Raw genomic sequence first — 17,695 nt, 5'->3', positions numbered from 1 at the left:
ATGCTTTAGAAGGGAGCAGAGGAGACTAGGTCAGCTTAGCATTTACTATTTATTTCATTGTACAGGATAACACCAGGGCATTTTCCTTATTCATACTTAAGAATTGTGCTTTACTCAACTAAAAAAAGTTATGTGTCTATTTCAGCATTTACAGCATTATCAATTTTAGATAAAGCTGCTATATAATTTAACCTATAGATTATTTGAAACGTTTTGTCTGACTTGTACTTCCAACTTTGTTCGAATAAGCTGTTTGCAGAAACAACACAATTGACAAGTTCTTTCTTGTAACCTGCAGAGACAGTTTTGAGGACTTTTATGTTTTTTTAATAAAAAATCCCTTATTGTATGTAGACTGGAAAAAAAAACAAGCCATATTTTTAAGAGATAGAAATATATTCAGATTTGTTCATTATAGGTTCTTTATCCTCAAGTGTAGAAGGAAGAAGCATAAAGGAGTATGAACAAGCATGAACTTTGTCCCAGATAATGTGTAAAATGTTCCTGTAGAATGTTGTGGACAAGTGACAAAAATAGAGATTTGAAAAGTTTTTCTTTATTACTCTCTCCACATAGGTAGAAAATGGTTCAAAATAAAAATGGTTCTATTTTAATCAAACCTTGTCAAATGTATTAAAAATTTTTTTTTCTTGTTTAGGAAAATCATGATAAAATGTCTAATTAATAAAATCGGATATATTCTGGTATTAATGCCCTTATCATAGAGCAAAACCACGTATTCTTTTTTAAATGTTCTTTTAATTAGTTATTAAATTGGTTATATTAAAATAATATTAAATAGACATTTGGATTTAGCTAGATCTCAAAGAAGTGAATCAGTCATAATCAACTGTTTGGCTTAATATGGTTAAACTTTTATATATCTCTATATTTCTATCTACATAAAATGTTTTCACTAGTGAACATTGGTTAATCTCTGATAATTAATTTAGCCCAGAGTTTAGAAATTGGTTATTGGTAATGTCGTTAGCCTAAGAGGTGAAAGGATCAGGAAGTCTTTCAGATTGTCTTTCATTCCTTTATCTATGTATTTTGATTGTTTTAGACTCTACCTTTGTGAAAAGCTTGAAAATATTTTTGCATTAAAATGAATTAAAGACTGTTAAGTATGAAACTCATTTTAAAGTTGTACTGCTTTGGAGAAGATTAAGATTTCAGTGCTTTTTTCATTATTCATTTCACCCACGTACCTGCTTTTCTTTTATTCCTATTTATCACTAAAATGTATCCTTTAGACTTATTAGTTTGAAATGCAGGAGAATGTCTAAGTGCCTCAGTTTTTGGTTCAGAGGAAACATTTGGATTCTTATCTTCATTGTAAGAGATTATAGAAATTTTATTCTTAAATTGCTTTGGTGATAATGATTTCCCTTCTTTGCTTTTCAGTATGACATGATGGGAAGAAACCAGACTGCAGTGCGAGAAGAGATGATTCTTTTAGCAAACTACTTGGATAGCGTGAGTTGTATTTTCTATCAGCTGGGATTATTCTGTCCTCTCCTCTCACAGTCTCCGAATGGAATTTTAAAATTGTCTCATTTTGAGCTCTGATTATTCTAGAGCCTAAGTAAGTAACTCAGTCTTTCAGGGGTCTGCTCTCTAATTTGTTTTGTAACTTTTTTATGTTTAAAAGTAGAGTATAATTGTAGAGAGAGAGACTCTGAGACAAGCAAGAGATTTCGAATTAGCATCTACTTTATCTTTAATGTGAATGAAAAATTCATCGGCTGATCTAAGAAAGAAATGGAAAATTTTATTGAACCAAATTTGAGGATTATAACCCAGGAAGAGCATCTCAGAAAGCTCTGAGAACTGTTCCCCTTGTTAGAAGTCAAGGTACAGTTATATAAGTTTTTTGAGACGGAGAGCTGTACATTCAATGAGGCATTATTGACAGTTTACACAATCCAGACTTAATTATCATCGTGGCCCCTAACAGGTCAAGAAGGAATGTTATCTTTTAAGGAGTTGTCTTATTGATGCTAGGAGAATGCTGCTCTTTATGGTTGAGCAGGTATTTCTGCCGATGGGGGAGGTTTGGTCGATGCCTAATGCAGATACACAATGCACAGTGCGGGGAGAGAGGAGGCCAAAGGGCGGAGAAAAATGTATTTGCTTAAATTTTTCTCATCTTGCCATAAAATATGACTTTTATTTCATAGCAGATAGGCTAAAGTACTTTGGTATTTATAAAAAGATCTTTGAATTTTTACTGAGAGAATCATATTTTAAATAAGGCTGCCTCCTCTGAAACTATGACACTGTGTGTGAGTGTGTGTGTGTGTGTGTCTATGTGAGAGAGAGAGAGAGAGAAGGAGGGATTTGGTTTGAGATTTTGGAGTTTATTCATCCAGTGGGAGATATTGGAGAATTAGCTACATGTTCTTATAAGATAATTTCATCTCTAAGTTGTTCCCCTAATACGAATACCAAGCATAATAATGATGGTGATGATAATGATAACATTCTATTGGATATTTATAACATTCTAGAAACTGAGTCAATTGCCTTACATTTATTAACTCACTTATTCCTCACAGTATCTCTGTGAAATAGATATGAGTTCCATAATCCTTTATCTGAAACCTTTGGGGTGCATGTCATTAGAATTTTAGATAAGCGTTTAGGTAGGCAATACAATTCACTTCGCATACATTTATAACATATAGTTCACTATGTATTACATTACACCTCCAGCAGGGTCCTGGGGTAGCACCTTGTAATCAATCTCATTGATATTTCTGTAGTGAAATATATGAATATTTACATTAAGTGAGCTAAATATGGACTATAAATAGGCTTGCATTAGTTTAGGGAAAGTTTTGGAATCAAAATACCCAAAACTTTAAATATCCAGAGTTTGTCAGATTTTGGAATGGAAGATAAAAAGGATTTTGAATCTTTACTTTTGTTTTATGGATGAGGAAACTGAGACCCTTGAGAAGTTAGAGTCTCATGATATTGAAGGGAATTTTTTTTGGAGCGGAGGAGTCCTGTTTTAAATTTAAGTAGTTGTGTTACTTAAAAGATATTCTCATATTCTCTATTGTATTATTTTTATTGAAGCATAGTTGTAAATATTGTATGTGTTACAGGTGTACAGTATGCTGATTCACAATCTTTAAAGGTTACACTCCATTTATAGTTATTATAAAATATTGGCTACTATTCCTTGTATTGTACAGTATATCCTTGTAACTTATTTTATATATAATAGTTTGTACCTTTTAATCCCCTATCCCTGTATTGCCCCCTCCCTTCCTTCTCCCCACTGGTAACCACTCGTGTGTTCTCTATATCTGTGAGTCTGTTTCTTATTTGTTATATTCACTAGTTTGTTGTATGTTTTTAGATTCCACATGTAAGTGATACTGTACTGTACTTGTCTTTCTCTTTCTGACTTATTTCACTTAGCATAATACTGTCCAAGTCCATGCATGCTGCTGCAAATGGCAAAAATTTCATTCTTTTTATGGTTGAATAATATTCCATTGTAGGTATGTGTATATATATACCTCACCTTCTTACCCATTCATCTGTTGATGGACACTTAGATTGCTTCCATATCCTGGCTATAGTAAATAATACTGCTGTGAACATTGGGGTGAACATATCTTTTCAAATTAGTGTTTTTGCTTTTTTCAGATATGTAACCAGGAATTATTCTCATATTCTTTAATACATTTTATATATTTTTATTTGTTTTCTTTCCAGATGTACATCATGTTAAATATTCGAATTGTGCTAGTTGGGCTGGAGATTTGGACAAATGGAAATCTGATCAACATAATCGGAGGTGCGGGTGATGTGTTGGGGAACTTTGTACAGTGGCGGGAAAAGTTTCTTATAACACGTCGGAGACATGACAGTGCACAGCTAGTTCTGTAAGTGATTTTTTTTAAAGGTACTATTAATGGCGTGGTCAGAATAATAATTTTTGCTTTTTTTCTTTTATTAGAATCATATTCTGTTAAGGTTTTTGAGCATTCATTTAAATGAGGAAAATTTTTGCTACTATAGGACAAGTGACAGTATGATAATAAGACCTCTCTTTTGTGTTGGAGCCTCTGTGACCTTTATCCCATGTCCTTCTTCCTCTTTCTTGGGCTTACTTCCTCATTTTGGTATGGCATGTTTTCTAGTTTCTTCTTGTGTAAGGATATATTGAAAGAAAAAATTTTGACCTCTTGCATGTTGGAAAATGTGTTTCACGGCCTCAAAACAGAATTTAAAAATTATCTCCTGTACACCAGAAAGTAACAAAACATTCTAAATCAACTGTACTTCAATTAATTAAAAAAATTATCTCAATTTGAACTCTGATTATCCTAGGGCTTAAGTAACTCGGTTTTTCAGAGGTGTGCTTTCTAGTTTGTTTTGTAAATTTCAGGTTATTTTGCTGAGTATAAAATTCTAGGCACGAAATTTTTTCCTTCGGAATTTTGAAGGCATGGCCATTGTCTTTTGACTTCCAGAATTACTATTGAGAAGCTTTAATTCACTTTGATTCCTGATCTTTTGTATGTGGCCTTTTTTTTTTTTTTCATCTTTGGAAACTTGTAGGACCTTCTCTTGGTTCCCAGGCTTCTAAATTTTCCTGATGCTATGCTTTGGTGTAAGTCTTTTATCACTCATTGTGTAGTGTTCTTAGTGGGTAATTTCAATCTTGAAACTGCAGTTTTAGGAATTTTTCTCAAATTATTTTGTAGATAATTTCATCCTCTTTATTTTTATTCTTCATTCCTTCTGGGATTCCTTTTACTCGGCTATTGAGTTTCCTGTACTTGTCCTCTAATTTTATTATCTTTTGTCTCCTTCTCTTTGCCTTTTTGTTCTGCTTTCTGGATATTTCTTTAAATTTACCTTCTAAGGTTTTTATTGAGTTTTTCATTTCAGCTATCTTATTTTTAATGTTTAATATTTAGCTCTTTTTTGTCCCCCTTAAAATTTTTATATGGTCAAATTCTTTTTTTTTTTATCCCAACAAAAGGTTCCACATATTTACTACTGAGCCAAAGCATTAGTGCAGAAACACTGACACAAATAGAAATATCACTTTCCTAATAAAACCCATCCAGCTGTTTGGGTAGTAGTGATGTTCTCAGAGTGATATGGTAAGATGCAAGTGTCCTTGACCCAGGAAAAACGTGCGCCACCTCATATGCGAGGCTCCTTACAGACCTAGCTTGGTTCTTCTCCAATGTCTTCTCTTGGAGTTGTACCTGATTTTATTACCAGTCTTCATTTGAATCCACTGGGGAATGGGATGATTCCCTGCTTTTGTTTCTTGACCAGGGATCGCTTGATCCTAAAAGTCTTGTGAGAAGACATGGCGAGGAGCAAATTTAACCGTACATAGGATGGCGGAGAAGAGAAGAGAAGAGAGCTGGTCAAATTCTTATTTCATGGATATAATAATTTTTTAAACTCTCTTTGAGATATTTCTGATATATTTTTTAAAATTTCCTTCTTTCTACATAGTGTTTTCATGGAACCACCATAAAACTTAAGCTTATGTAATCACTTAATACAAATATATTCCAAAAGTTAATACAAAACCCTCACTTAAAAATACTAAAAAAATTTCTTGCTTCTTAAAAATCTTCTGGTTGGTGGGCTGACTTTTCGCCAAAAAATGTTTTATGTAATAATTTTTGCCTTCCTTAATGCTGATGGTACCTAAAACTAAAAATTTTTTCTGAGGAGAAATTTCCCTTGATTTAATTAAATTATTTATTTACTTATTTATTTAGTCATACCAGTTAATTTAAAGCAAGGCACTGAGAATGCCTAAATGGATTTTTATGGCCCCATAACCACAAAAGCTTGATCCTGACATTTTAATTAATTTTTAGTAAAATTGTACCTGGAAGTGTCCTCATACCCTGGCAGTGAGCATGCCTTCTCATTCACAAAAGGAACAGGCACCAGGCACACTCCCTGTGCTCTGCCCAGCCACACCTACCAAGCTGTCTCCTCTGTTTGGTCTCCATCTGCCATGTTAGAGGCGTTTCCCAGATGTCAGATAATCCCTGGTTGTTTGTGGTTAGGAATGGGGTACTAAAATTCCTTTCGGAAGCATTGAGGACATAAGTGGGGCTTGGGGACTGTGGGGTTCACTACAGGGTGATCTGGCTAAAATGTTTTCTTGGCGATCCCCTTATGTCAATATCTCTAGGCCTCTTGTCCTGGCTGTTCAGATGCCCGAGAGAAGGGTTTGTTCATTCATTTAAAAGATATTTATTAGATGTATTCCTAGGCTCTGGGGTATAGCAGTGAACAAAACAGACAAAAATTCTTGCTCTCATGGAGTTCATATTGTGGTGGAGGAGATTTACCTCATAAGTGAGATAAATAAGTGTATATAATATGCTAAATAATGATAAGTAGTAAGGAGGAAAAATAAAGCAGGGAGGGTAGAGATAGAAGAATTGGGGGGAGTGAGGTTGACATTTTAGGTAACTTGGCGAGGGAAGGCCTCAATGAGAAGATGACCTTTGTGTAAAGACCTGAAGCAGGTGAGGGAGTGAGTTAGGGCTGTATATTGGGGAGGAGAGTTCCAGGCAGAGGGACCAGGTCCTTAGATACAGGTGTGTCCGCGATGATTGAGCAGCCATACGGAGACCATCGTGACTCTTCTGTTTCCTGTGCTCCCTGCCCGCAGCCTCCTGTGTGAATATGTCATTTTGTTACATGATCTCAATAGAGTTTTTGAATAAATAGATAACACTGCATTTTAGGAAGGTTTTTTCATCTAGAAGGTACAAAACAAATTGGTTTGATATCAAAAATGTATCTTCATTTGTCTGAAAAATGAATTTGTAATATTAATCTCCACTCTGATAATAAAAAAGAGATGTCTTTAATTGAATTGTGATTTTTAAAATGTTATTTACCTTTGCCATTTTTCTCCCCGTTTTTGTAGGGTCTACCAATCAGTTTAAGATTACCCAAAGAAATAGGAGCAATGTGTACCTTTTCCTCCCCAAGTACATTTTATAACTTTTACCTGTTCTCTTCATTTAGGAAGAAAGGTTTTGGTGGGACCGCGGGAATGGCGTTTGTGGGAACAGTGTGTTCAAGGAGCCACGCGGGCGGGATTAACGTGGTATGTCTTGTTCTTGACGTTCATCTTTGGAGTCTGCATTAGGAAATGTCCAGCATTCAGTGACTCTATAATTCCTCTCCTAGTCCTTACAGCGATATTTTGGCTATTATGAGGGACATGGTAGAAGTGGCAGATGTGTTCTTTCCCTGGAGACTGGATTAAGTTTTCTAATATTTATTGTGTGTTTATTAGCGCCTCACTTTTTATGGATGAGGAAACAGAGGTTCCATTTGAGAAAATTAAGTCAGAACCATGAACTTGTTTTCCCATCAACCACCATGAATAATCTGTTGGTGCTAAAGGAATTGATCTGTTGCTTAAAGTGTCTATCTCTATCATCAGTATGTTAAGTCACACCAGTTTCCTACTAGACTGCAATGTCTACACACTGATGTTGGATGCTTGCTTTATTACGTAGGCTATCAATATTGTAGTGATGAATTTCCTTTTGTGAAAAAGTAATCTGAGAAACAAAAAGCATATCCTTTTTGTTCAGAAACCTAATGAATACCGTCCTGTGTTTGGGCAGTTTGGGCAAATCACGGTGGAGACATTTGCATCCATTGTTGCTCATGAGTTGGGTCATAACCTTGGAATGAATCATGATGATGGGAGAGACTGTTATTGTGGAGCGAAGAGCTGCATCATGAATTCAGGAGCATCGTGAGTAACTGAATTCTTTCTCTTTATTCTTTCTCCTTTTTCTTTTTTAAAACTATTTATTGAACATTTGTTTAATGCTAAAAATAAACAATGAATTGTTTGGATTGGAGTAATGTGTATCTTTTTGTATTAGAGTTTTCCCCAGGTGTATGCCCAGGAATGGGATTGCAGGATCATATGGTAGCTCTATTTTTAGTTTTTTAAGGAACGTTCACACTGTTTTCCATAGTGGCTGCATCAATTTGCATTCCCACCAACAGTATAGGAGGGTTCCTTTTTCTCCACACCCTCTCCAGCGTTTATTATTTGTAGACTTTTTAGTGATTGCCATTCTGACTGGTGTGAGGTGATAACTCATTGAGTTTTGATTTGCATTTCTCTAATAATAGTGATATTAAACATCTTTTCATGTGCCTGTTGGTGATCTGTATGTCTTCTTTGGAGAAATGTCTGTTTAAATCTTCTGCCCATTTTTTTGATTGGGATGTTTTTTTTTTGATGTTAAGCAATATGAGCTGTTTGTGTATTTTGGAAATTAATCCCTTGTTGGTTGCATCGTTTGCTAATATTATCTCCCAGTCCGTAGGTTGTCTTTTCGTTTTGTTTATGGTTTCCTTTGCTGTGCAAAAACTTTTAAGTTTAATTAGGCCCCATTTGTTTATTTTTTGTTTTTATTTCTGTTACTCATTTTTTGGAGAGGGATCCAAAAAATATTGCTGCAATTTATGTCAACAAGTTTTCTGCCTGTGTTTTCCTCTAAGAGTTTTATAGTATCTGGTCTTATATTTAGGTCTTTAATCCATTATGACTTTATTTCTGTATATGGTGTTAGAGAATGTTCTAATTTCATTCTATTACATGTAGCTGTCCAGTTTTCCCAGCACCACTAATTGAAGAGGCTGTCTTTTCTCCATTGTATATTCTTGCCTCCCTTGTCATAGATTAATTGACCATAAGTGTGTGGGCTTATTTCTGTGGCTTTCTGTCCTGTTCCATTGATCTATATTTCTGTTTTTGTGCCAGTACCATACTGTTTTGATGACTGTAGCTTTGTAATATAGTCTGAAGTTAGGAAGTGTGATTCCTTCAGCTCCATTCTTCTTTCTCAAGATTGTTTTGGCTATTCAGGGTCTTTGTGTTTCCATGCAAGTTTTAAAATTTTTTGTCCATTGGTAATTTGATAGGGATTGCATTGAATCTGTAGATTGCCTTGAATAGTATGGTCATTTTAACAATATTGATTCTTCCAATCCAAGAACACGGTATATCTTTCTATCTGTTCGTGTCATCTTCAACTTCCTTCATCAGTGTCTTATAGTTTTTGGAGTACAGGTCTTTTGCCTCCTTAAGTTGGTTTATTCCTGGGTATTTTATTCTTTGATGTGATGGTAAATGGGATTGTTTCCTTAATTTTACTTTCTGATATTTTGTTGTTAGTGTATAGAGATGCAATAGATTTCTGTGCATTAATTTTGTATCCTGCAACTTTACCGAATTCATTGATGAGCTCTAGTAGTTTTCCGGTAGGGTCTTTAGGATTTTCTGTGTATAGCATCATGTCATCTTCAAACAGTGACAGTTTTACTTCTTCTCTTTCAATTTGAATTCCTTTTATTTCCTTTTCTTCTCTGACTGCTGTGGCTAGGACTTCCAAAGCTATGTTGAATAAAAGTTGCGAGAGTGGGCATACTTGTTTTATTCCTGATCTTAGAGGAAATGCTTTCAGCTTTTCACCATTGAGAATGATGTTAGCTGTGGATTTGTCCTATATGGCCTTTATTATATTGAGGTATGTTCCCTCTCTGCCTACTTTCTGAAGAGTTTTTGTCCTAAACAGATATTGAATTTTATCAAAACCTTTTTCTGCATCTATAGAGATGATCATATGGTTTTTATTCTTCAATTTGTTAATGTGGTGTATGGCCCGTTTTTAAAATTGCGTTATTTGTATTTTCACAGGAGAGCTGGATTTGACATGAACACAAGTCATGTCTTTCCTCAACGTGTGCTGGAAGCTATCACCTTGGCAGGGGTTGGGACTGGGGATGGAGGGGCTGGAGCTGGAGCTGGGTTTGTGACGGGACTTCCCCTCTGCTCAGTGGCAACACTGCCCTATCGGGCCTGGGGTTTGGTCCCCAGTTGCTGGAGCACAAGCGCTGAGGGTTGGGTCTGAGCCCGCTCTTTTCCCTTTAAGTGTGTGCTGTCGCCTTTCCCAGCACCAGGACCCTCTCCCCGGGGTGGAGGGGAGCAGTGCTGGGACAAGAGGGGCTGGTGTGGGCACTCAGCGTGGGTCTGGGCACAAGCTGCAGCAGTCCAGCAGCAGGCGGAGATCTACAAACAAAGACAGTTTTGTTTCTTTCTTCCCAATTTGTATGTCTTTCATTTCCTTTTTTATTGCATTAGCTCGAGTGGTCAGTTTTGTCTGATATTAATTTAGCTGTCCCAGATTTGTTTTTTTTGGTTTTTTTGTTTTGGTAATGTTGACAGTATATGTTTTCTATTCCTTTACTTTGAACTTTTCTTTATTCTTGTGTTTTAGATATATGTTTCTAAACAACCTATATTTAGGCTTTATTTTCTTAATCCAGCCTGGCAATATTTGTCTCTTAATTGAATCATTTAATCTACTTATGTTTAATATGATCACTAATATGCTGTATTTATGCAAATGTAGGTGACACTGATTATAAGATACCATTATTAACATACCACTTAGAATGAAAAAATGGTGACTATCAAGTTAATTCAAATTTTAAGATGAATCTCAATTTCAGGGTATTTTAAATGTGTAAAGAATGTGTTTTAGAAAAACACATCAAATCTGCTGTATTACAACTGTGGATTTTAGTTCCCTGCTAAAATTTTCAAGCTTCTCATTTTTCTCTCTGACCATAGGAAGCACAGATTTTCTCTTTCTGGGTTATTGTTTGATAATTCTAGTATCTAGAGACTTTATGGGACTATATCTGTTTTTTTTTTCCCCTTATGGTGTCTTTTAATTTTTTTATAGTTGTTCTCACAGTATCTTGTGTTCCGTGTCCCCTGCATCGGCAGGCGGACTCTCAACCACTGCGCCACCAGGGAAGCCCATGTTATGTTTTGATAAAGTATTGGACATTGTATTTGAACAATTTTTGGTAAGAAATAATTTGAGAAGTAGAATTATGTTATCTTTGGCGTATTAAATCTTCTTTTTGAGGACAGATTTCCCACCTTCTACTTCATATGCTATTTCATGAACATTAGTTGACTGTTATAAGTTAGGCTTTTGTTTTTAGATGCAAGTGATATGGATGCTAGAGTTTTTACAGATAATCAGTTGGATCCAGTTCTGTTTAAAAAGTGGATAATCTAACTTTGTAATATAATTTTTTATCATTATTTAAGATATTTGAGGGACCTGGTAGTATTCCCCTCACACACTGCTCTTGGCTTCCTGAACATGTGAGGGGTGCTCTTCCTGGGAGGTACCTTTCTAGAGAAATGGCTTTCTTAACTCTGTCCCTCAATGCCACCTACATCAGAAAGCCTCCATAATCGGAGGCTTTTAAAAGAGTGCTCTATTAAAAAAAAAAATAATCTAATTAAGTGCCATCACTTAGAGTTCTTTCTTAGGACTTCCTGTTCCTAGGCTGTGGGGATTAGGATGGTAGTGGTGGAAATGTGTTTTGGTTATTTCCAGATTAGTCATAGAGAGAATGTTTTAAACGATAGTTGGGTTTTCTTGGTCATATCCTGGTAGACCATTTCCATCACTGTTAGTCCCATCTATCTCCTTTTGAATCAGTTTTATAAAACTCACCTAGATGTGACAAAAGGGATTCGGAGATGCTTTAGATTCATATCTTAGTACCCAGAAGTGATAGAGAGTAGGGGTACTTTAGTTGCTATTATTCAAGCCGAGTATCAGGAGAAAGATCATCCTTCTTATTACTGTAGGTGACATCCAAGGATGACTAGGGAGAGAATATCTCCATTTTATTATCCACAGTGTTAGTGAAGGCCAACGTGGGGATGTTTGTTATTATCTCCGCATACTAAACAGCATAAGAAGCGGTTATGATTTTGTTATCCTTTTCAGTATGATAGTCAACTTCATTGTGGGTGAAACAGATTTTTTTCTTTTTTGTAGATTGCTTTAGGATCACACATATAAAACATTGTTTCTATGAGAAAATGTGTTCCAAGGACTGTATAACAAGCTTATTTCAAAAATAATCTGTTCAGAAGTGGTGAACTTTGTAGATTAAAATTAGGAGCTCAAGTGTAGGAAATATACATATATGTCTGTACAACTCCTGTGACTATCAGCTGATTAATATATTCTTACAGAAAACATTATTGAATATGTACTGTGTGGTAGGCAATGTACTAGCCATATAAAGAACAATAATAGGAAATAAAAAAACGATTGTTTAAATTGAAGTCTCCTTGTTTATCAGATAATTTCCACATGCTCTAGTTTGACATTTCTACTTGAGGTCCTTAGACTCAAACTCTTGTTGTCCTTCCTAAAACCTGCTCTGCCCCCATCTTCCCGTGATAGTTAATGATAGCGCCTCCTTCTAGTAGCTCAGGACAAAAATCTCAGTCACCCTTGACTTCTCTTTTCTCACATTCTTTGCCTTAATACCTAGTTCTTTAAACCATATAAATAATCCAAAACCTTCTTACTGCTTTCACCACTGCCACGTTGGTCCGTCATCATCTGTTGAGTGGACTTCTTCCTGCTTAACATAGCAAACATGGTGATTTTATTAAAACGTAAATCAGATCACATCATTCCTGCTTCACGCTTTCCATTGTGTCATTCCCCCCTCCTTACTTCACTCATCGTAAAAAGTCAGATTCTTGCAATGGCCTCTTCCCACCTTGCTGTCTGTATCCCTCACTGTCTCACTCCACTCCAGCCATGCTGGCTTCCTTATCTGTTCCTTGAACAGGCAGGCTTCTCCCTTCGGGCTTTTGCACTTACTGTTTCTTCTGCCGGTAATGTTCTTCCCCTAGAAATACAGTTTTTTTTTGTGTGTGTGTTACACGGGCCTCTCACTGTTGCGGCCTCTCCCGTTGCGGAGCACAGGCTCCGGACGCGCAGGCTCAGCGGCCATGGCTCACGGGCCCAGCCGCTCCGCGGCATGTGGGATCTTCCCAGACCGGGGCACGAACCCACGTCCCCTTCATCGGCAGGCGGACTCTCAACCACTGTGCCACCAGGGAAGCCCAGAAATCCAGTTTTGATTCAGTTGTCTCAGTATTTGAAGTGCCTGTCCTGACAGCTCTTTGAAAAACTGTAGTCGCTCCTCCCCCTGCAGAGGTCGTCCTCTTCACCGCCTCATCTTTTTCCCCAACGTGACTTGTCTTCTAACGTACTATTGAATTTATTTCTTCATTATGTTTATAGTCTGTTTCACTCAGTAGAATGTTGCCTTCACAGGGGCGGGGATTTTTGTCTGCCTTGTTTACTGTTTTCTCCCCCGCATGAAGAAGAGTGCCTTGTACATGATAGATGTTCTACAAATATTTGTTGAAGGAACAGTGTTGTACAAAAGGACTCCTCCTTACAATACTCCTAAGCAGAGAGTAGCAAGAAAAAGAAGAATGTGGAAAGCGAGTGTTTTTGTCATTGTCGGAAATCTTGTGCTAGGTCTTTACTGTCTGTGTGACTGCTTTCCAGTCCGAAGAGCCAGGAGCCAGGACTGTCTACTTCCTGGGAGGCTCTGGGCCGGTTAGCAAAGAAGAGTTTACCCAAGGGACAAAGTCTCCCAGAAAGTCTGTTTCTTAGATTCCTTGGGTGTACAGAAGACATGGAATCAATAGGAATGCTTTCTCAATCACTATAACGTAACATGGTTCTCATTCCCACTGTTACTTTTGGTACCATTGCTCAAACTGATGAAAAAGAGATTCTTTCAGGGCACCAAACGCCCCCAATAAAATTTTAATGTGACTTGGATTTCTCAAAGGTTCTTGTTTTATAGATGAGTGTGTCTCCCACTAGTCTTCAAAAGTGGACCTAGCCAGTGGGACTATCTAAAAATATCGTTATTGAGTAAAACAATAACTAAAAACAACCCAGCAACACATAGAAACACATCAAAATTGTGTTCGTATAAATATCACATAGTTCAAGTTGGACCGTTTCTAGAAGCCCATCTAGCCTTCAGAGTATTAACTACAGTTCTTAGAAATTACCATCAGAGGCATTTAAACCTCAAGCTGTAGCTGAAATTCTGCCCTGTGCATGCTGCTTCTTGGTAGCTATAGTGCGTGCATCATCGCTGGAGTCACATTATTGTCACATAGCTCCTAGTAAGTGTTAGTGAGGGGAGCGCAGGAATGTCACTTCAACAGAGTGAAAAGAGGTCGGGGAAACAGAGCTCGCTTCACATATTTGAAGAACCTTTACTATGGAAGACAAATAAAACTTAATTCTAGAGAGGACTAGATAATTTTTGAGGTCTCTTCTGATGCTGAGATTTATGATTCTGTGAATATTTTCGGTATCTTCTGCCATTTTATTTTTTGCCATTTTATTTTATTTTATTTTAATTTTTTTTTTTGTGGTACACGGGCCTCTCACTGTTGTGGCCTCTCCTGTTGCAGAGCACAGGCTCCGGACGTGCAGGCTCAGTGGCCATGGCTCACAGGCCCAGCCGCTCTGCGGCATGTGGGATCTTCCTGGACCGGGGCACGAACCCGTGTCCCCTGCATCGGCAGGCGGCCTCCCAACCACTGCGCCACCAGGGAAGCCCCCTCTGCCATTTTAAATGTTCACTTCTTGATGGTTGAAGACATGACTTAAGATTTTCAAAGTGAGTAATTGCTATGACTTAAGATCTTTTTCTTCATGTTTATTACAGAGGTTCCAGAAACTTCAGCACCTGCAGTGCAGAAGACTTTGAGAAGTTAACTTTAAATAAAGGTGGAAACTGCCTTCTTAATATTCCAAAGCCTGACGAAGCTTACAGTGCTCCTTTCTGTGGTAATAAATTGGTGGACCCTGGGGAAGAGTGTGACTGCGGTACTCCAAAGGTCAGTTTAATGTGTGATGTTTGCTTTGCGAAGTTACCTTGGGATTTGCAAAAGAATAAAATAGCTCACTTTGGGCAACTCTAGCATAGGAGCTAAAGTAAAATTTAGTGGCAAAATGAGGATTGGTATTTTGCTTGTGGGCATAATGTCCCTGGGATTGATCATCCCCTCCTTCCTAGAACATAACCAATGGTGTCATCTGTTTTGGTGTCCAGGAAAGCACCATGTTTATTCTTCTGTTTTTTTGCTACCTTCTACCATTTCTGTTATGGCTACTTAGTCATTTATTTATTTTAAAGAACGAATCAGTTTTTCTCTTGGCTCTTTACTTAGAAGCTTTTACTATTCTGGCACTGCCATTGCAGAAACATTTATTCAGTTGACCTCATTTTAATAATAAATTAAAGCTGGCCCATTGTCCAGAGTTCTTCATTAACAAAGTTCTTGCTACTCAAATTAACGTTCTCCCTTTAGTAAGCTTCAGTTCACCTACCGCTCTCTGGCTTTCTCACACCTGTTACCTACACTTACTGCCATAAGTCTGTGCCCATCTTTATTCTTCTTCTTCTATATCTCAGCCATTCTCTCAAAATGGCCTACTTAAGACTTCCTAGACAAGGCTTAGGAGGAAAAAATTTTAATTAAATTTCAAAAATTAAAAAAATTTAAATTTTAAAGAAATTGGTTCAATTGTATGTAAACTTTACTATATTCTCAATCTTTTCCACAAGTGCTGCTTCTTCTCCCTTACCTGACCACACATCCCTGGCTTTTGCCAGAAGGCTTTACATTCTAGAAAGGCAGTATGTTTTTTTGTTTTTGTTTTCTGCGGGGGAGGGGCGTGCCACTTGGCTTGTGAGATCTTAGTTTCCCAACCAGGGGTCTAACCTGGGCCCTCGGCAGTGAGAGCACAGAGTCCTAACCACTGGACCACCAGGGAATTGCCAGGCAGTATGTATTTTATGACAAAATTGTCATGGGCGTTCATTGCACTATTGCTGCATGTCAGCAGCCTCTGCTAAATGTTTTCCATGGTATGATCCTCACAATAACTCTAGGAGGTTGATATTTCTTTATATTCTCATTTTCAAGTGAGGAAAATAAAGCCTAATGAGGTTATGTTTAGTCTCTAAATTAATGTTATACTGTTAGGATGACCAAGCTCTTCTTTCCAGGCGTTCTTCTAAAATATTATATATGTTTTGATTTCTCCTCACTGTTTACTTCATTATCGAGCTAATTGAAATAGTCTATATTTGCTTCTCGAGCTTTTGCACTACAAATTACTCTTGAAAAAAGTACCTCTTCCCCCTCAAATATCACAGGTGTTTTTCTTGGTATAAAAGTTTCAAATAGCAAGCACAAGCAAAATTTCCCTTTATTTCTCCCATACATTTTTTCACTTCCTTCTGCAGTGGTAATCATTCTTATAAGTTTAGTGTGTTTCTCTACAGATTTTATTCTATGCATTTATATATCTATATACAGTATGTACATTTGCACCATAGTTGGGTTTGTTTTAGGATTTTATTTTTTTCCATAAATGAAATCCGACTTAATCCATTGCATGCAGAGGTTTTTTTTCTATTAATATATCCTACAGATTTTTTCCACGTCATTATGTTATTTACACTTAATCCTTTAATCTGCTGATTAGTATTTCAGTATAAGGATATACTGTGATTTATTTCACCATACTCTCATTAAAGGACACTTACTCACTGTAGTTAGTATTTTTCTGTTGCAAACAGTACATCCTTGTATATGCTCCACGTGTGTGTGTGTGTGTGTGTGTGTGCGCATACATACATATACAAGTATTTCTCTAAGATAATTATATAAAGGTAGAATTATTGAATTGCAAAGTATGCATGTTTTTCATTTTATTAGAGACTACCAAATTTCCTACAAAAAGGCTGTGTCAGTTTGCAATTTTACCAACAATATGTCATGGCATTTAGTGTCCCCCATAGTTTTGTTAACTGAGCAAGGTACAAGTTTTACTCGTGTTTCAAGATTATCATCATATAGCCCCTCTATAATTTTTTCTAGCATTTTTGTAATTACAGTTTTTTGTATTAGCTCTATAATTGGTGTGGGGGGGTCATGTGGAGTGAGCTAGAGCATTAACTTTTACCCATTAATTGTCAGTTGTTGCAAAACCATTTAAAATGGTACTTTCACCATAAACAAAATTCCTGTATACATAGTCTATTTCCGGATTCTCTTTTCTTTTATGAAGCCATCTGTCTGTCTTGCACAGTAGTTGTGAAAAAAAATTAACAGCTGTAGTGAAGTATAATTGAATACAGTGTCAAAAAAAAACCCACCCCAAATTCGGACTTAGATAAGAAAAGGCTTTATCCAAAAGAAAGACTATTGTAGTAGGGAGAACACACTGACCTCAGACATCTGGAAGCGTCTCAAAATCAAACAAAAAGGTTTTTCTTTTATAGGGTAAATGTGGGAGCAAACAGAGATAAGCAGAATCTTTTATGGGGAAGCTGGATAAGCAGGGGAGAAAAGCCAGTGAGGTCTGATAAGAAGTTGCCTTTTGGTCAGCTGATTGCCAGGAGAAGCTGGGAAGGGGTGGGGATACTTGTTCCCTTTTTTTTTGTGGAGACAAACAGAGTTCAAGGGCCTATATAGGAAAGAAAGAAGGCTCACTAAAGTTTGGTCAAGACAAAGCAAAGGGTAAGAAACAGGCAATTATAAACACTTGTCAACAATGAACTGCACCCATTTAACACATACAAGTTAGGTTTTGATACCTGTTTGCCTATGTGAAACATATGTTTTTGTGCTTTTGGTGTTACATCTAAGAAATCTTTGCCTAGTCCAAGATTTCAAATGTTTTCTCCTAGAAGCTTT

The 17,695-nt window shown here is 36.8% G+C and overlaps 1 protein-coding gene and 1 pseudogene across 1 annotated transcript in view; one reads left to right on the top strand and one right to left on the bottom strand.

Annotated features, from left to right (window-relative positions):
- The window catches only part of ADAM9 (ADAM metallopeptidase domain 9), a 99,072-nt gene that overhangs the window by 35,519 nt on the left and 45,858 nt on the right, over positions 1-17,695 (top strand). Inside the window, exons 8-12 of the mRNA XM_024765140.1 lie at positions 1,408-1,479; positions 3,736-3,905; positions 7,048-7,129; positions 7,659-7,792; positions 14,653-14,824. Coding sequence (XP_024620908.1) covers positions 1,408-1,479; positions 3,736-3,905; positions 7,048-7,129; positions 7,659-7,792; positions 14,653-14,824 — 630 coding nt within the window. The remainder of the gene's footprint in view (positions 1-1,407; positions 1,480-3,735; positions 3,906-7,047; positions 7,130-7,658; positions 7,793-14,652; positions 14,825-17,695) is intronic.
- On the bottom strand, positions 5,195-5,352 carry LOC112413228 (60S ribosomal protein L39 pseudogene; annotated as a pseudogene).

The sequence above is a fragment of the Neophocaena asiaeorientalis genome, unplaced genomic scaffold, assembly GCF_003031525.2.
Source record: "Neophocaena asiaeorientalis asiaeorientalis breed wild unplaced genomic scaffold, Neophocaena_asiaeorientalis_V1.1 scaffold14, whole genome shotgun sequence".
In the NCBI taxonomy this organism is placed as follows: Eukaryota; Metazoa; Chordata; class Mammalia; order Artiodactyla; family Phocoenidae; genus Neophocaena; species Neophocaena asiaeorientalis.
The sequence above is the reverse complement of the archived record's forward strand: the minus strand, read 5'-3'. Positions and strand labels throughout refer to the sequence as shown.